The 20,268-nt window shown below is 35.9% G+C and overlaps 2 protein-coding genes across 2 annotated transcripts; both read right to left on the reverse strand.

Annotated features, from left to right (window-relative positions):
- Positions 1-6,309: 6,309 nt before the first annotated feature.
- LOC116132944 (GBF-interacting protein 1-like) lies at positions 6,310-9,596 on the reverse strand. The gene is made up of 5 exons (XM_031418615.1): positions 9,553-9,596; positions 9,054-9,351; positions 8,622-8,783; positions 7,616-8,116; positions 6,310-7,472 (listed from the first exon to the last, which is right to left on the reverse strand). Exons 1-5 carry the CDS (start codon positions 9,594-9,596, stop codon positions 7,176-7,178), a joined length of 1,302 nt encoding a protein of 433 aa, XP_031274475.1. The 3' UTR covers positions 6,310-7,175.
- Positions 9,597-10,163: 567 nt separating this feature from the next.
- LOC116132959 (mucin-3A) lies at positions 10,164-17,811 on the reverse strand. Its single transcript, XM_031418626.1, has 11 exons — positions 17,649-17,811; positions 16,474-16,517; positions 16,033-16,135; positions 15,428-15,557; positions 14,940-15,331; positions 14,666-14,851; positions 13,858-14,248; positions 12,908-13,205; positions 12,476-12,637; positions 11,470-11,970; positions 10,164-11,326 (listed from the first exon to the last, which is right to left on the reverse strand). Exons 1-11 carry the CDS (start codon positions 17,809-17,811, stop codon positions 11,030-11,032), a joined length of 2,667 nt encoding a protein of 888 aa, XP_031274486.1. The 3' UTR covers positions 10,164-11,029.
- Positions 17,812-20,268: the final 2,457 nt, after the last annotated feature.

Here is a 20,268-nt window from a genome sequence, read left to right on the forward strand (position 1 = left end):
ATGAAAACCTTAAAACCCCCAAACAATAACGAAAGTTAAGGAATAGAAATTTCTCACGATTGCATCCACTTGGATAAAAAAAATCTTGCCTTTTCCATCAAACAAAGCTCATATAGCAAACCGCGTTGTTCTCTTTCCCATTTTTATTGCCCTTTGAGCTTTTTTCACCAGAACCTCAATGGCCAAAAACATAATATTCTCACTTCTACACTTCCTTCTCTTTTATCATTCATCATGAGAATGTTATTATTCATTTCTTCTCGGTATCTCTTCAGAAAATAAAATCTATGCAGATTTCAGCTTAAAAAAGTACATAACCTTCTGTTTGATAGCTAAAAAATTTTAAAACCCATATAAATTAAAATTCCCCCATCTTATCTATTAAAAACAAAACTAAAAACAAAAAAAAAAAAAAAAAAAAAAAAACCATCTGGAAACATAAGATACTATAAGAAATCTATTATGCTAAAAGAAAAGAAAAGAGGGAGAGAGAAATAAAACAAACCGTCATTTCTAACAGCGAGATTGAGGAGGCAAGGAGGAGGCTTCACAGGCATCAAATTAGGAGATACAAGCATCAAGACCAAGGGTTGTATAACTCCAGCAGTTGCGAACTTTGATCTTGTTTTAACAGAAGATTTCTTGACAACTTTTCTAATATCTCTAGCAGCTTCTATTTGGGTCGGAAGATCTCATTTATTAGCCAGACAAGTCGTGTATGAGGATTTCCTTTCTTTGGTTCCAAGCTCTTCTTCTTGGTCTGTGGTCGTTGGTGTCGAAGCAGCTGTGTTCTCTTCGTCATGTCCCATTTCTCTCTTTTCTCTGTGTGTTCAAGGGTTTGGTTTGCTTTTTATTATAATGATGGTCCTGTCTGAAAGCCCAAACAAACACTAACAAACAAAAGAGGAAATTTAACTCCAGGCCATCCCAAGTTCCTTTAACAAAATGGCCATAAAAATCTTTTTGATTTTTTTGGTTAAAAAATATGACGTGACACACTATGTGTAATTAAACAGCAAAAAGGATTATGATAAAAAGATTTAAACATTGTGGGTTAAAATATAATAAAGAGAAGTTGATTCAAAATTTGAAAGGCAAAACACATTTCTCTCATCTTCTCTTTCTCACAATAGGATTCAAACACCTTTCTCTCTTCTTTTTCTTCTAATTTTCTGCAATTCTCAATTTCTTTGCTCTTTGCATTTTTGTCATTCCTTGCCATTCCTGTTAAGTATAATGGGTGAGACCTTAAAGAAACAGAAAAAAAACACATCTTCCCCAAATGTAGGCACCACTGGTCTACCAAAAATGGAGAAGAAGAAGTTGTGGTGGAGTAACTCCAATGACTGAAGTTGCTCCAACAGGAGAGGGAGAGACATCGACGGAAGACATTCTATTGGCAGAACAAGGGAGGGCAATAGTTGAAATTGAAATGAAGAGGAGGATGTCGACCCAAATTCCAAGCAACAAGAGTAAAAGCAAAGGATCGTTTAAGCGACCAAAAGTAAAAGCAAAGGATCGCTGACAGAAGATCGCCTTAAGGGATCTGGTATAAGCGATTTTAGATCGCTTAAGCGATCATGCATCTGGGCAGAAGTGATTCTGCTTCGGACATGATCGCTTAAAGCAACACAACGTTAAAAGCAAGGATTGCTTAAGCGATCATGCGTCTGGGCACTTATTATCTTGTTCATGATCGCTTAGGCGACCAATAATAAAAGCAAAGAATCGCTTAAGCGATAGCAATTGTGCATCTAGGCAAAAGTTGATTCGCCTCGGACATGATCGCTTAAGCGATTTGTAATCGCTTAAGCGACCAATGTTTAAAGCAAGATTGTTTAAGAGCTAGAATAAATCGCTTAAGCGATCGTACGCTGGGCACTTATTGATTCTATCTGTCGTGTGATCGCTTAAGCGATCTATGATCGCTTAAGCGACCAAGTGTAAAGCATAGAATTGCTTAACAAATTCCAAGTGACCAAGAGTAAAAGCAAAGGATCGCTTAAGCAATCTAGTATATGACAGAAGATCCGTAAGCGATCTGGTATAAGCGATCATGCACTGGGCAGAAGTTGATTCTGCTTCGGAATGATCGCTTAAAGCAACCAACGTTTAAAAGCAAAGGATCGCTTAAGCGATCATACGTCTGGGCACTTATTTATTGTCTTTTCATGATCGCTTAAGCGACCAATAATAAAGCGAAGAATCGCTTAAGCGATACACTTAATCGCTTAAGCAATGTGCATCTAGGCAGAAGTTATTCTGCGGAGCGGACATGATCGCTTAAGCGATTTGTAATCGCTTAGCGACCAAGGTTAAAAGCAAAGGACGCTTAAGCGATAAAATAAATCGCTTAAGCGATCGTGCGTCTGGGCACTTATGATTCTGTCTTGTGGATATCTAAGCGACCAAGTATAAAAGCATAGAATCGCTTAAGCGAACATAAATACAACCGATTCTTAAGCGACTAAGTCTAAATACACAGGATCGCTTAAGCGAGAAATGAAATCTCTTAAGCGATCCAGTGTATTTGGATTATTTTTATTGATTTCACTAGATTGATTAAGCGATTAACGCTATCTTGACATGTAAGGTGTACGATTCATTCAGTGGGACCATGACCATATTATATTTTAATTAAATTAGTTCTTAACGGCTATATTAAATTATATAGTGTAGAATGTTTACGTCTATATAAACATATCAGGTGTACGATTCGTTCAGTGGACCATGACGTTATTATATTTTAATAATTAGTTATTTTATGGCTATATTAAACGTATATGGTGTAGAATGTTTAGTTATATTAAACATATCGGGAGTACGATTCGTTCAGTGGACCATGACCGTTATATTTAATTAAATTAGTTCTTTATGGCTATATTAAACATATATGGTGTAGAATGTTTACGTCTTATTAAACATATCAGTGTACGATCGTTCAGTGGACCATGACCGTTATTAATTTAATTAAATTAGTTTTTTATGGCTATATTAAACTATATGGTCTAGATGTTACCTCTATATTAAAATATCAGGTGTACGATTTGTTCAATAGAACATAAACGTTATTATATTTAATTAAATTAGTTTCTTACGGCTATATTAAACACATATGGTATAGAATGTTTACGTCTATATTAAACATATCAGGTGTACGATTCGTTCAGTGGACCATGACGATTATATTTTAATTAAATTAGTTCTTTAGGCTATATTAAACATATATGGTATAGAATGTTTACGTCTATATTAAACATATCAGGTGTACGATTCATTAGTGGACTATAAACGTTATTATATTTTAATTAATTAGTTCTTTACATCATATTAAACATATGTCCGTAAACATGGAAATAAATATTGAAGTAATTACCTTAATCGCTTAAGCGATCCCGTGTTTTAGCCTTGGTCTAAAGAGTGCAGAGCAGATGGTTGCAAAGTTCATTTATATCAAATTTTATATCAATATTATATTTTTTTATATTACTTTCTTGCTAAGAACTAACAAAAATAATAGAATAACAATAAATTTTTCAGTTTTATGTACGGTGCTGATTGACAAAGACCGAAGTGTTCTTTTCATATTCTATTGAAATGAAAATAATAATTAATAATTAATAAAAAAAGGACTAAATATTAAATAAACATTATGGAATATAATTTCTTACCGAAGTATATAGCTTACTGCATCGCTTAAGTGATCTAGTACAAATAAGACTGATCGCTTAAGCGATCTGCTGCCATATACCAGACTTATACCAGATCGCTTAAGCGATCTGGTACCATATACCAGACTTATATCAGATCACTTACGCGATCTGATGTCATATACCAGATCGCTTAAGCGATCCATCAGATCCAAAACACATTTTCAGCCATCTCTACCTACAATCGGTGCTATCACCCCTAGCTACTCACAATGCAAGAAAATATTCAACAAATTTCACTCATTTCAACTTGCATTACATCAAACACAACCCAACAACCTAAACAACTAAATCAAAATCATAACCCAAACCCCATCTATTATTAAATCTTTGTAAATCTAAATATAAAATATAAAGAGGAGATACACATACTTAGATGAAATTTCAGGAGGAGGAGGAGGGGATCTTTGGCGGAGAAGATATTAATGGTGGAGGAAGAAGAAATTGTTAATGGTGGAGGAACAAGAAGATATAGAGGAATGAGGAAGAAGAAGATGTAGACGAAGGAGGAAGAAGAAGATGTAGACGAAGAAGAAGATGCAGACGAAGAAGAAGATGTAGACGAAGCTAAGAAGAAACAGCAACCAAGGTGGAGATGCGTTAATGGCAGGAGGAAGAAGAAGGCGTTTGGGTTTGTTTGCAAGAATTTCAGGTTTTTAGGAATATAGTATAATTTTTAAAAGATTACATAATACTTCTTTAATCATAATTAAGCACTAATCAAGTTTAATTACCCTTAATCAATAATATGACTATTTAGTTAAAACTTTAAAACTTGATAGCTTTTAAATTAAATTCAAACTTGAGAGGTTGTTTTAATAAACTGTCCCCCAAACAAAATTGACCAAAAACCCAGAAAAGTTTTTAAGACAACATTCAAGAATTTTTACCTGTTTTTTAACTGCCCACCTCTCCAAAGGTTAAAAAAGTTGGAAACCCCAAACTTCACCTTAGTTCCCATTTTCTGCTACTGTTTAACATGTGATTTGGGACATTAGAATGAACTGATTATCAAAATTAGTAGAATGTTTTTATATTATTATAATAAATTAAATCATGATGACATTGGATCTTTTGTCTAGTTTGATTATAGTATTATTTAATAATTGAAAACAAATAAAAGATTTGTATTATAAGGGGTCTATTCAGAGATAACATCAAGATATTCAAGGATGTGATAAGTATATGCTGTGGAAGTCTGGTGAGTCAACAAACAGCAAATGACTTCAACATAAATCAAAATATAAAAAGAAAGAAAGGAATTAAAAAAATACAAATGAAGATGATTTTTAGACTATAAACAACTATGATGAATATTGAAAATTGGGACTTAGGTCCAAAATAAATAAATGTTGTTTGAGATTAGTCTTGTAAGATCCTTGGATAGCATCATTCATCAGCCCTTTCATTGATAGCATCAAGTGATGGTTCCCAGGCTGGAAAAGTATTTCTAGGCCTTCTCTTTTGTTCCCGAGACTCAGAATTATGTGAACCAGCATCTTTGTTCTTCACTACTTCAATCCCAACGAATCTCACATGCTTTTTAATACAAGTTTCCTTCCTAAATGAACTACTTGATTTACTAACTTCATTTTGTTGGCAAATTGACTTGCAGGAGAAGTCATTCTTCTTGCAAGAAACTACATCAACTGACACATCAATAGAAGACGACTTTGACATGGAGGAGTTCATAGAGACATCTCTATCCCTATCAGGCCTTTTAACTCGTCGCCACAGTTTCTTGACGGTTTGACGAGGGACAAGATAGAACTTCTCACCTGGGATGAGAATTTCATCTGGCCTCACGACTGAATCCCATGGCCTCCTGAAAACTTGAGGTCTAGCTAGAATGAAAGATGGGTACTTCTCCATGATTCTAAAAGCAGGTGTTGCCATGTAATAACATTCAACAACTCCACCTATATGGACAATTTTCAAGACAGAAGAGATAGTCTTTGGTTGAGAAGCTGCTGCTGCTGGTTTGGAGGGCACATTGCGTTTGAGGAGTTTGTTGAGCATGTTGATGTTGGGTTGGGGTGGCAATTATGACGGCTTGTAGGATTGGCAAGAACCAAGTGTTAAATATAGTCAGCAACATCGATGAATCCAAGAGGTACAAGAAAAACATGCCGTTGGCCGACTTGAGTCAAAGGGTAAGGGACAAGATTTAGGCAGGTTTACTAAGAGGGGTCCGCGGCTGATCTTGTGTTTGTTGTTTAGTTTATGTTGGGGTGTAATCAGTATCAAAATCAGCCAGCAACATGATTACCGTAAAGACAGCCCAGAGCGGACACAAGTCTTGGGGTGTGCATCTTCAGCTTACTGTTCTTGCTCTAACGATAGAAGTAATATTCCATTACACAATAATTGATTAACATTAATCATCCAAATTCCAAAATAATATGAATAATTTCACGCATTTCAAATTGTATGTAATAAATAATATTATCTCTTGAAACGGAATATATGAACGATTTGAGATGCCCTTGTACCATCACCCTAACATTGACTCCAAGATGCACAAAAAATTAAGCAAAATTTTCCCTGGAACTTCAAACATAAGTTAGTAATTAGCAGGAAATACTGAATAACTAGTTAATTGCAAAATGCAACAATAGGAATTTGATCAACAGTAAAATAATTTATAATCTCGTACATATGGAAAACATGTGACCTGGATATTCCAAGATCATTACTTAAAAGGAACAAACAAAATCCAGTAACGGCATTTCTAACTGAGGAACCACCAACTTAAACTTCAAGTGAATCACTTCTAAAAGGCCAAAAAGGATAACCCTCATTAATAAATTAACTATCACCCTCAATCCTATACCTATGAAAAGCATTTACTTACTATTAATCAGTTAACTGAAACAATTGCAACGTTCCCTTCGGCTTCACCAATTACAAGAGTCCAGTACATCATTTTCATGCTATCAAAATTCACTTTACAGGTAAGACTGCATAACGACATGAAAAAAAGAATGGAAAAATTTCTCCAACGACCTATATCTTACCTTCCAAAGCCCTATAAAACCTCAAATATAAAAGGGAAAAAAGAATGGAAAAGATTCTCACCACTCAACAGTAAATTTCTAGTAGAGTTCAGAAAGTTATAGAAAAAGGAGGCGAAAAAAGACTGAAACTATGAAATGGAAAAATTGGTAACACCACAGAGCAGCAGCAAGAAACCTGCACATGCCTACCTTGACTAACTTAAAATGATCAACATCAGTTACAGGCGAACTGCATCTTTTATGTCCTCAACCCAACCAACCAGAAGATACTACTGGCAAATGTTTTTCCAGCCTCCTTTCATAGATTTACACTCTCAAATCCAGCCACTGTATATCTTCTTCATTTTCCACCATCCAAACTCGTTGGAGTTCCCAAAAATATTTCCAAGATTGGACTTTAATTTCTTGTTTTCCCGGCTTACAAAAAGAAAAAAAATCTATCCCTGTTTCAGTAGTTACTGGGCCAGTTGATCTGTGCATGCTGTGGCTGCTGATAAACACTGGCCGCTGGTCCCCCCATTTCAACAGCTCCGGCCATTGTCTGAGATTGTTGTAGAAGTGGATGTACTGTTGCTGCTGTTACTGTTTGTGCAGGGTGATAGATACCCGCAAAGGTGCCATGACCAGCCTGCGTTGGAGCAAAAGTTACATGCTGACCTTGAGGAGGAAGATTGTAAAATGAACTTCCTGGCAAGCTGGATATCTCTCGGCCAGGTGCAGCAATCCACACGGCAGAACCTTCACTCTGCATAAAAGAAATAAATCCATCACTGTACGAAAACGATGTCCCTTAAACAGTAAAAGGAGTGGCGAAAAAAGGAGCATTCAAGTTGGATAATCAATCAATACAGAACAATTTAATTAAGAAAAGAGGAAAAATAAGCAAACCTGTTGTCCAGTGATGTAGACATTGCTATCCTTGAACTGGGAAGCACCAAGCTCCTCATTAGGAGTTGAGTTGCCAGCTGTTGCAGCAGAACTAGGAGTATAGCCAGCTGGGGAGGACCCATATGGTCCATAGCCACTTGGCATTCCAATATGGTTCGAGTTACCAGTATTAGTTCCAGGTTTGTACTGCGGAAGTGAAAATTTGGCACCTGTTGCAGCTGCTGCCTGTGGAGCTGGATACACACTGCCAGCTTGAGGTTGCTGAGGAAATGCACCATTGCTCAAAAATTGATGGATGGTAGGAGGTGGTACATAGAACGGCGAGAAATAGTGGCCATATGGAATGTAGTTTGGAGGATAATGAGATATATGCACTCCAGTTGGAGGACGGAAAACAGGAACTGGTTGCTGGGTCACAGCTATAGAACTTTGCATGAGACCAGCAGCCTGAGTTGCCGGCGGAGTCGGACCTGCTGTAGACAGGACTAAAGAATTCCCACCCTAGATACAGAAACATATAAGCATCAGAACTTAAACATGTAAATATCAAGCAAGCTGCGCATCTCAAATCAATGTAATCAGACACCCAATATCTAGTAACACAATAACGTGATTTAAAAGTAGAATGCATTTTCAACATCCCAAAAGGACTAAAACAAACAACCAGGTCTCAACTTGAAGTTCAATGCACAGTTAAAGACAGGAGAGGTTAAAGCCCCAATGATATAGCCTTCACTGCAAAGTATAGGTACATGCCAAAAAAACAAAACACCCACATCCATATAGCAAATTCTAACACACGAAATATTTAACAATCCTAATTGTTAACTAACACTTGACATGCATGGATAACTGATGAGCAGATATTCAAGATTTAACCCCAGAAACAAACCCCACACGGTATAAAATCTTCAATAAATCATATTTATCTAGGAAATAAATGAAAAAACTACATCGACATTGTCTCTAAATTGAAAATAATCAAAGGCTCCATGATTGGACAAACCTCTTGAGGAGACTGAGAAGTCTGTGGTGGCAACACTGCAAGATTCCCATTGTATTTTGCGGCAACTCCTGGTGAAGGAAATGGGGAAACACGACCGTCACTATCAGCACCTGATCGGTAGAACTGAGCATAATAATTTGTTGGGTCAAACGGTTGTTGGACCTAGATAAAGAGAAAACCAGTAGTTGGTTTAATGCAAAAACAGAGTCAAATAACTATCAATGGTGATGCACAAGATACAATTGATGCTATCAGTTCATGATATCAAGGCACCACATCAAGATTCAAAATTCAAGAAATATTTCATACTTTATTTAACATGGAAAATAATTATCTAGGAGGTAACATATAGCAGCTATATAAATTTTGCATATTATAGATGTACCAAGATCAACATAAAAATCACTAAATAGAACAATTTTGGATGCTCACTACAAAGCTTGGAAGCCGAGAAACGTCACGATTTTGAGGCTCAGAGTTTTCAAATGGTGCAAACTGACTCCCTAACATGGGAGGAACAAAACCAAAACTGTAGTTGGGATTAGTATGAACCACTGAGTATTGTTGGCCTCCAGAAAGCAAAATTGTCTCCTGCTTTGATTCATTATACTCTGGGACAGCACTGGTTGATACATCACTATCACCCGACAAATTTTCGGGTACATGATTAGGTGATTGGGAATGATCAGGATAATCTCCTACTTCAGCAGTTGCCAATGTGTTTTGATTGCTGAATCAAACAAATAATTTCAACTTATCAAAAATCTTAACAAAAAAACACAAAGCAGAGTAACAAAGATCCCTGTAGCTGGGTTCATATGCAGAAATATAAAGTAAAAATACCAAGAATCAGAATGTTTCTTACAGTTGTAAATGGTCAATTATAACAGCTTATTCCAACAAACATGAAAAAAAAAAATGAACTCATTACAGCCTTATGTCATTTTTAACTTTATGTGAAGCCATCAAAACCATTAATATAATGGTTGCACAAACATGCCTCATTGGCAAGAACCAAGTGTTAAATATAGTCAGCAACATCGATGAATCCAAGAGGCACAAGAAAAACATGCCGTTGGCCGACTTGAGTCAAAGGGTAAGGGACAAGATTTAGGCAGGTTTACTAAGAGGGGTCCGCGGCTGATCTTGTGTTTGTTGTTTAGTTTATGTTGGGGTGTAATCAGTATCAAAATCAGCCAGCAACATGATTACCGTAAAGACAGCCCAGAGCGGACACAAGTCTTGGGGTGTGCATCTTCAGCTTACTGTTCTTGCTCTAATGATAGAAGTAATATTCCATTACACAATAATTGATTAACATTAATCATCCAAATTCCAAAATAATATGAATAATTTCACGCATTTCAAATTGTATGTAATAAATAATATTATCTCTTGAAACGGAATATATGAACGATTTGAGATGCCCTTGTACCATCACCCTAACATTGACTCCAAGATGCACAAAAAATTAAGCAAAATTTTCCCTGGAACTTCAAACATAAGTTAGTAATTAGCAGGAAATACTGAATAACTAGTTAATTGCAAAATGCAACAATAGGAATTTGATCAACAGTAAAATAATTTATAATCTCGTACATATGGAAAACATGTGACCTGGATATTCCAAGATCATTACTTAAAAGGAACAAACAAAATCCAGTAACGGCATTTCTAACTGAGGAACCACCAACTTAAACTTCAAGTGAATCACTTCTAAAAGGCCAAAAAGGATAACCCTCATTAATAAATTAACTATCACCCTCAATCCTATACCTATGAAAAGCATTTACTTACTATTAATCAGTTAACTGAAACAATTGCAACGTTCCCTTCGGCTTCACCAATTACAAGAGTCCAGTACATCATTTTCATGCTATCAAAATTCACTTTACAGGTAAGACTGCATAACGACATGAAAAAAAGAATGGAAAAATTTCTCCAACGACCTATATCTTACCTTCCAAAGCCCTATAAAACCTCAAATATAAAAGGGAAAAAAGAATGGAAAAGATTCTCACCACTCAACAGTAAATTTCTAGTAGAGTTCAGAAAGTTATAGAAAAAGGAGGCGAAAAAAGACTGAAACTATGAAATGGAAAAATTGGTAACACCACAGAGCAGCAGCAAGAAACCTGCACATGCCTACCTTGACTAACTTAAAATGATCAACATCAGTTACAGGCGAACTGCATCTTTTATGTCCTCAACCCAACCAACCAGAAGATACTACTGGCAAATGTTTTTCCAGCCTCCTTTCATAGATTTACACTCTCAAATCCAGCCACTGTATATCTTCTTCATTTTCCACCATCCAAACTCGTTGGAGTTCCCAAAAATATTTCCAAGATTGGACTTTAATTTCTTGTTTTCCCGGCTTACAAAAAGAAAAAAAATCTATCCCTGTTTCAGTAGTTACTGGGCCAGTTGATCTGTGCATGCTGTGGCTGCTGATAAACACTGGCCGCTGGTCCCCCCATTTCAACAGCTCCGGCCATTGTCTGAGATTGTTGTAGAAGTGGATGTACTGTTGCTGCTGTTACTGTTTGTGCAGGGTGATAGATACCCGCAAAGGTGCCATGACCAGCCTGCGTTGGAGCAAAAGTTACATGCTGACCTTGAGGAGGAAGATTGTAAAATGAACTTCCTGGCAAGCTGGATATCTCTCGGCCAGGTGCAGCAATCCACACGGCAGAACCTTCACTCTGCATAAAAGAAATAAATCCATCACTGTACGAAAACGATGTCCCTTAAACAGTAAAAGGAGTGGCGAAAAAAGGAGCATTCAAGTTGGATAATCAATCAATACAGAACAATTTAATTAAGAAAAGAGGAAAAATAAGCAAACCTGTTGTCCAGTGATGTAGACATTGCTATCCTTGAACTGGGAAGCACCAAGCTCCTCATTAGGAGTTGAGTTGCCAGCTGTTGCAGCAGAACTAGGAGTATAGCCAGCTGGGGAGGACCCATATGGTCCATAGCCACTTGGCATTCCAATATGGTTCGAGTTACCAGTATTAGTTCCAGGTTTGTACTGCGGAAGTGAAAATTTGGCACCTGTTGCAGCTGCTGCCTGTGGAGCTGGATACACACTGCCAGCTTGAGGTTGCTGAGGAAATGCACCATTGCTCAAAAATTGATGGATGGTAGGAGGTGGTACATAGAACGGCGAGAAATAGTGGCCATATGGAATGTAGTTTGGAGGATAATGAGATATATGCACTCCAGTTGGAGGACGGAAAACAGGAACTGGTTGCTGGGTCACAGCTATAGAACTTTGCATGAGACCAGCAGCCTGAGTTGCCGGCGGAGTCGGACCTGCTGTAGACAGGACTAAAGAATTCCCACCCTAGATACAGAAACATATAAGCATCAGAACTTAAACATGTAAATATCAAGCAAGCTGCGCATCTCAAATCAATGTAATCAGACACCCAATATCTAGTAACACAATAACGTGATTTAAAAGTAGAATGCATTTTCAACATCCCAAAAGGACTAAAACAAACAACCAGGTCTCAACTTGAAGTTCAATGCACAGTTAAAGACAGGAGAGGTTAAAGCCCCAATGATATAGCCTTCACTGCAAAGTATAGGTACATGCCAAAAAAACAAAACACCCACATCCATATAGCAAATTCTAACACACGAAATATTTAACAATCCTAATTGTTAACTAACACTTGACATGCATGGATAACTGATGAGCAGATATTCAAGATTTAACCCCAGAAACAAACCCCACACGGTATAAAATCTTCAATAAATCATATTTATCTAGGAAATAAATGAAAAAACTACATCGACATTGTCTCTAAATTGAAAATAATCAAAGGCTCCATGATTGGACAAACCTCTTGAGGAGACTGAGAAGTCTGTGGTGGCAACACTGCAAGATTCCCATTGTATTTTGCGGCAACTCCTGGTGAAGGAAATGGGGAAACACGACCGTCACTATCAGCACCTGATCGGTAGAACTGAGCATAATAATTTGTTGGGTCAAACGGTTGTTGGACCTAGATAAAGAGAAAACCAGTAGTTGGTTTAATGCAAAAACAGAGTCAAATAACTATCAATGGTGATGCACAAGATACAATTGATGCTATCAGTTCATGATATCAAGGCACCACATCAAGATTCAAAATTCAAGAAATATTTCATACTTTATTTAACATGGAAAATAATTATCTAGGAGGTAACATATAGCAGCTATATAAATTTTGCATATTATAGATGTACCAAGATCAACATAAAAATCACTAAATAGAACAATTTTGGATGCTCACTACAAAGCTTGGAAGCCGAGAAACGTCACGATTTTGAGGCTCAGAGTTTTCAAATGGTGCAAACTGACTCCCTAACATGGGAGGAACAAAACCAAAACTGTAGTTGGGATTAGTATGAACCACTGAGTATTGTTGGCCTCCAGAAAGCAAAATTGTCTCCTGCTTTGATTCATTATACTCTGGGACAGCACTGGTTGATACATCACTATCACCCGACAAATTTTCGGGTACATGATTAGGTGATTGGGAATGATCAGGATAATCTCCTACTTCAGCAGTTGCCAATGTGTTTTGATTGCTGAATCAAACAAATAATTTCAACTTATCAAAAATCTTAACAAAAAAACACAAAGCAGAGTAACAAAGATCCCTGTAGCTGGGTTCATATGCAGAAATATTTACCCCAACAGAAATATAAAGTAAAAATACCAAGAATCAGAATGTTTCTTACAGTTGTAAATGGTCAATTATAACAGCTTATTCCAACAAACATGAAAAAAAAAAATGAACTCATTACAGCCTTATGTAATTTTTAACTTTATGTGAAGCCATTAAAACCATTAATATAATGGTTGCACAAACATGCCTCACTAACCTGAGTGAAAACCATTCTTCTATAACCCAAGAAAATTAAGGAGTGCAGTGATCTACACAAAAATAAAAGGCTGCCTACGACCAAAATATTATGAGGTTAAATTGAAGCTTTCCTCATGATCTACAATAGACACATAAAGTTCCGTAATAACCCAGTGAACAATACCACTGTTTCATGACTGATCAGATTCAAGAATCGCAGTAACTAGTATTATTATCACAGCCAACACAAAAGATATAGTTAATAAGAGGACAGGCCCCAATAAGTTATTCTTCCTACATTTAAGAGAAGGGAGAGAAGGGTGGAGAGTAGACTTTTTACATCAAAACCTAAACAAAAACTCCATGTTACAAACCTTGCAGCCTGTTCCTCTGCAGTTTCTTCAACAACCTGAGAAGTTTCAGACACAGGTGTGGAGCTCTTTTCACTCTCCTGAGCACTGACATAATTAGAAGTCACCCCAAAACTAGCGTCAAAACTGCCAAAGCTCAATTTGGTTCTTTCAGATTCAGGGACATGAATATGGTTTGGAATTATAACATGCTGACGTTGTGGAAGATGTAATTCCCCCAGCTCCTTCTGCAGTTTTGAAGTTGCTTCTTCTGAATCAAGAACACTTGACACAGACTGTGGTCGGGCACTAGCTTCAACTAAAACACTAGTAACCTCAGATGTGACAGCCGTTCCAGGTCCTTGAGTGGTACTAGGGTTTGTGGGCTTTGGCTTCCACTCCTTATTAGAACCAACTGTTATAGAGAGATAGATCATTAATTTCTAAATAAATCAAGGGAAGGTAATCTAGCATCAATCAGTTCTTAGTTAGAATATGAGAGTACAATATCAAGCAAACTTGTATTTCCAATACTGCAACCTAGAGAAGAAACTTCTAAGCTTATTCATACTGGTAGATAATAAAATCTATTTCTCAAGCAAACCAAAAGGTCCCAACTTAATGTTGATTATTCACACTACAATTAACTTACAAATTTACAATCCCTATCAAAAGCAAGCTTGTATGGTATAGTATCAAACATATGCTACAAATAACAGCTGAGAAATAGGCAAAGTATTTTATGGTCAAACAAATGTACCAATGCATTCCTACAAGAATCGATTCCTCCAAATTTTACAAAATAGGATACAGTTTTATTCCAAAACAATACCTTTCTGTTGGCCTATTATCTCTTGTGACCTGTTATTGTAATTAGATGGAGGTCGACTAACTGAAGAGGAACTATGGTTTGGAATAGATGTGGCTTGAGAAGACTCAGTAAGCTGATTCTTCATGGGACCTTGGGATTTGCTTGGCAACTTTCCTTGCATAAATGAGCTACCAATCTCAGAAGGTGCTGTCAATCAAGGGGGGGAAAATCAGAGTTGTTCATGTCACTTGAAAAAAAAAATTGTCACACTGATTAAGTATGTTAAAATCCTGACCAGCACTTGACTTGTTCTCTGCAGCAGTATTTGGTTCATTGGAAGTTCTATGACTCCCCACTTCACGCTTAATTGCACCCACTGCACCAGGGAGCCATGAATCATTAGATGGCACCAACACAGGATCCGAAGATGAGAAACAGACAGTTGATGAAGTCAATGAGCTGGAGATTGGTGCAGGCTGCCCCTGTGTTGACCCAGTGCCAAATGCAATGGTGGGAGTTTTGTTTGAATGAACTGGAGAAGGTGCGCTCCCCAACTTATTGATGCCAGCAGCTGATGAACTCACTTCAGGTTGATTTACCCCAGTTCCTGCTGGTAAATCAGAGTGCAGAACATTTGTGCCTCCAGAAGCTACAACACTGGGACCATTGGCCATGGCAGACACAGAGCTGCAAGAGATACTTAAAAATGTAAACTCTACTGTCCTATAAGTCCAAAAGATTTGCTTGCATATGAGAGAAAGTCAAATTGTAGACAATAGTCACCTCGCTGCTGCAGTCATTTCCTTATGTTTTGCTTCCTGGGATGTTGGAAGGGTTGGGCCGACACCCTTGTCCGCAGCTTGACTGGTTCCATTGTCCCTTCCAGTACCAGAGTTCTTGCCACCACCAGCATCTAGAAAGAAGTACACAAGAGACAATTAGCTTTGTAATCAAATTGATCCCAACAAGGCAATAAACTACATCCTAACCCTTTGTTCTATAAACTACATCCTAACCCTTTGTTCTGTAGCCAATCCTTTCTTTAAAAGATCAAATAACCTAACTGAGATAAGTGCCAAGAAAAAGATGATGAAAACAACAATCAACTCAGTACCATACAAGGCCACAGGTCAATAACATGTTTAAAACAAAACTCAGCAATGTCACATAACTGCACAGAAAATTTGTTTGGAATAAACTGAGCAAAGTGGTACAGTTTGAACTGCTCCTAAATAAGTTGCAGGCCTTTACTACTGAAGTCACAGCAAGGTATATGAAGTTAGGAAGCAAACACATGTAAATGCAGCGAAATGAAAATTGTTACTGTTAGAAAGCAGAGTGCAATCCCAACATTATAATTCTAAACAGTTTGTCTGACATTTGTTTACCATGTGATGTGTAACGAGATGAGAAATTCGCCCGGCCACCCCTACTTCCCCGGCCCTGTGAGCCAGGTCTCCACCGAGACTCCGCAGGCTCTCTGTTCACATTCTGCAACAATAAAATGACCAAATTCATAATAATACTAAAGCTGAATTATACATCTGAATAAGAAAAATAACAAGTACTCATCATATCCCCCATGTAATTTAAACCTTCAATATCCACAAGTTATCAAAACACTTTACCCCCCTACAATAGTTCAAATTTTACTACCTGCACTCACCTAATCTTAGTATCATAGACATTAAAACAACAACAAAGAAGTTCCAAACAAAAATGGGGACAATTTGACCATTTAATCTAGATATATCACCCCTAAATACCTAATAGCCAGAACTATACAGATCTAAAAATCCATCATCATACTTTTGAAAAAGTTCTCTTACCTCTTTCCTCTTGTCACGTTTCCTTTTGACCTCATGAAATGGATCTGCGAAATCATGCATAAACTTTGTTATATTGATTTGAGATTGCAAATAAACTAAAAAATTACCAATTTGCTTCAAACAAAATTTCTGACTATTAACAATATAAAACATAAAAAATTTAAAAAAAAAAAAAAAATCGAACTATCAAACAGGAAAAAGAATGACAAAATTCAAAAATACTCAACAAATTGCTTGCCACCTATCAATAACTGATAAGAAGAGGAAGAAATCTTTGAGCTGCATCAGAGGATCATTAGCAATTTTTCATTACCTAAATAAGTCTTAATACGATATCAATTTCATATTTGATAACAAGTTGACGCTCCTGTAACAATGTCTGAGAACCAATAATTTGAAAACCATCATTATATGTCACAGAAACCGTGCTAAAATCTAACAAATTGCAATGGAATTCTAAACAAATCACCAAACAGCACCTCCTCTGAACCGATAAGTGGAGTCTGTAATAGATTCCCATCACGATATCAAACTTCCTCTAAACACATGAAAGTGGTTGGGAAAAAAAAAGACCTTTTAAGTCGAAAACTATCCCTCAGTATCACTGCGTGTATCATCATACGAATGCTATGACCATGACTAAATCGTGTGAGATTCTCCACCAGATATTTTGATCCATATCAACATCCCATTTAAAATTAATATAATACATCACAGACTTAAATGTATTTCATTTCACTACATATGTGCAGCCTCATTCAAACTAATCCGCTTCAAAAAAACTAAGCGTGAGCTAGAGGGGAAAAACCCTAATCACCAATAAAACAAAGCACTCACGTGTAAGCCACTGAATTTGTAAATTGAAAAAGAACCCCATTTCCAGTAACACTCTAAATTTCTCAAAATTGATCTCAATTGAGCAAAACATTAGAAACAAATAAATATTTTCTTCCAGGAAAATAAAGGAGTCACAGTCTAAGTTAAGCCCTAACAACAGTGAGCAATCGACAGTGAAAAACCCATCAAAGCAAACCTAAAGAAAAAATTTAAGAAAATATAAAAAGAAAACCCAGATGAGTAGACACAAAGCTGAAAACATGGATCAGAACAAATCAAAACCAATCAAGATCAACCGACATAGAAAAAATTAAAAGAGAGATTAAAAGAAAAAATACCCTGAAGGAGGAGCCTTTGAGCGGTTTCATTGGGATCCATAGAGCATTCTTTGAGCATTGCATAAATCTCATCTTCACTGTGATTACCCGTGATCTCTTTTATGTTCTGGATCATCTTCTTCATGTTGCTAGGAATTGAAACCCTAGACCCACCTCCGCTCATCTTCACTCCCTCTTCAACACAACCCACAATCACAAACTCAATACCCAAAACAAAACAAAACAAACAATATATCTCTGTCTCCCTCCTTCTCTGTGTATATAGTAAAGAAATGATAATCGAAAGAAAGAGAGAAATGAAAGAATAGTTGAGAAGAGAAGAGAAGTGAAATGGGTTTTGGTCGTGTATTGATGGGCTTTTTTCTTCTGTTTGAATTTGATCTATCGATGTCAATCAAGCTGAGAGAAGAAGAGAAAGAGAGAGAGAGAGCGAAACGTAGTGTGATTTTGGAGTGTAGGGCTTATTTTTTTTATTTTTTTATTTTTTTAAATTTGTATTTGATGTAAATTTCTAAGCTCCCTAACCTTTCATACTAGACCTATCACCACCTATAAGTTTAAAGTTATTCATTTTCCCCTAAATTGACATAATGACATTTGACAATAAAACGTTAAAATTGTTTAATGGGGAGATCATTGATAATTTCAGAATCGTAGGGTGAAATATGAAAGTTGAGGATGTTAGTGAAATTTACCTTTCTCTATTTATGTTTTATTTTTAGTTTATGTGGGGGGGTTTTACAGAGCTTTGATTGGTGATTGGGTGTGAGGAAGTGGAGTGTGAGTTGGTACAAATTAGACATGTGTTGAAAGTGGGAGTGGGGTTTTATGGGGCCCAGAGATGATCCACCCCGTTGTTTTTGGGTCGCTGTTATTACTTGTCTACAAAATCATCAAATCAAACGGTTCTTTCATCATTCATATCAATGTGTGGGTCTGTTGGATTTCTTCCATGTGATACATAAATGCAAGCCATTACCGTTTATTATAATTATCGATACAAAAAAAGTAAAAAATAAAAAAATCTGCTTATGTTTGATATTATAAACTTTGATTTATATTATTTAATGTTACAAGTGGTATGCAAATGTTATCATCTATATTATTGTTAACAAAGTATGGAAGAAAAATTATTATTTATAATATGTGTAAGTCCAATGATGTTTTCATTAGTGCAACGTCGAAACTAACTAATTAGTTCAGTTGTTAAATTATAAAATTTAACTACAATAATGATATGGTTTAAACTAATTTTATCCTATCAAAAGTCGATGTCCTCTTTAACTGAGGATCCACTTTGTAATAAGTTTTAAGATTATTTTTCGAACAGATTTTGGATTTTACATGTCTTAATAGTTATTACCAATTATTTTTAAAACATAATTTAAGGTTAAAACTTAACTTTCAATATGAGTTGATTAATATCTATACAACACAAATAATAATAATATAAAAAGCACTTACATTTTTTATTTTTTATTTTATGATCGGAGTGTTCGGGTTTCCAGGACTTTGGAAGTACCGATTGGGTAAGAGTTCCATAAATTATCCTTATTAGTAATCGAGAAAGGACTTGAATTCAAAACCTCTTGAATAACAAACTCAAAAGTCTCTATCGAATTTCAAGACACTGAAACTATCGATCGGATAAGAATTCCGATAGCTACCACTTACGTTCTTCGTTTAGCTATCATAAATTTCAAATTTTGCTATTATTAGGACATGGCGAGATTAAAATTTAGAGGCTCAGATATAATTTTCAATAAATCATCCTTTCTCAAACAAGTGAATATGGGTGATGTTTTTATGTCAAAGTTGTTACTTATAAATGAAGTAGATGTCCAAACATGTAATAAATATTTCAATTATGGGGTGAGTCTTCTCTCAAATTCGAATATTAAATAAATAAAACCAATCACGCACGGATAGATGCATATGTATGTAACACATGTTTGTATTAAAAAGGACATGATTTATTAAAGTAGTTTCAATTTTTGTTTCCCCTTCCTGTCCTAATAAAGTTATCACCTTGATTTTGGGCATGCAAATGGATGGCTATTAATCTCTCTAATTCATCACAAATAACAGTACAGTCTTGACATTCTATCTTTTTAGATTCATATTTATTTAAACAGTAACACTTTAGTATTGTTAACTGCCCTTTAAAATTATTAATGTAATTCTTTCAATTATTTAAAAAAAAATCGCTTTTAAAATAAATAAATTATTAATGTAATTCTTTTAATTATTCAAAGAAACATGATCGCCTGTAGAAAGTTAAAATCTTGTTTTTGACTTTGCCTTTTTGCCTTCCTTAAAGTAAAAATCTTTATTTTTTTATTTTATTTTTAAAAAGGTATCTTTTTCTGAATATCAAATTTCAATGATAACCAGAAAAAAAAAAAAAAAAACACTTTTATAAAGTATTCAGAAAATACAATTACTATACATTATTACATTGAATTGATGCACGAATACATTTTTGAACGTGCTGAAAATCATGTTGTGAAAGCTGGTAATTAAATGATCCAATAATGCTAAACCTTTTGAGATTAACTTTAGGAGCTACATGATTAGTTAGGGTAATCTTAACTTGATTAATCGTGTCGTTGTTGTACTA

The sequence above is a fragment of the Pistacia vera genome, unplaced genomic scaffold, assembly GCF_008641045.1.
Source record: "Pistacia vera cultivar Batoury unplaced genomic scaffold, PisVer_v2 Contig264, whole genome shotgun sequence".
Classification (NCBI taxonomy): Eukaryota; Viridiplantae; Streptophyta; class Magnoliopsida; order Sapindales; family Anacardiaceae; genus Pistacia; species Pistacia vera.

Coding starts and splice junctions, on each gene's coding strand:
- LOC116132944 (XM_031418615.1), bottom strand. CDS start 9,596: ATGGTTTTGATGGCTTCACATAAAGTTAAAAATGACATAAGGCT. Junction 9,352..9,552: donor GTTAAAAATGACATAAGGCT/GTAATGAGTTCA, acceptor TGTTTGATTCAG/CAATCAAAACACATTGGCAA. Junction 7,473..7,615: donor TCTACATCACTGGACAACAG/GTTTGCTTATTT, acceptor TCTTTTATGCAG/AGTGAAGGTTCTGCCGTGTG.
- LOC116132959 (XM_031418626.1), bottom strand. CDS start 17,811: ATGAGCGGAGGTGGGTCTAGGGTTTCAATTCCTAGCAACATGAAGAAG. Junction 15,332..15,427: donor GAAATGACTGCAGCAGCGAG/GTGACTATTGTC, acceptor TATCTCTTGCAG/CTCTGTGTCTGCCATGGCCA. Junction 13,206..13,857: donor GCAGAGGAACAGGCTGCAAG/GTTTGTAACATG, acceptor TGTTTGATTCAG/CAATCAAAACACATTGGCAA.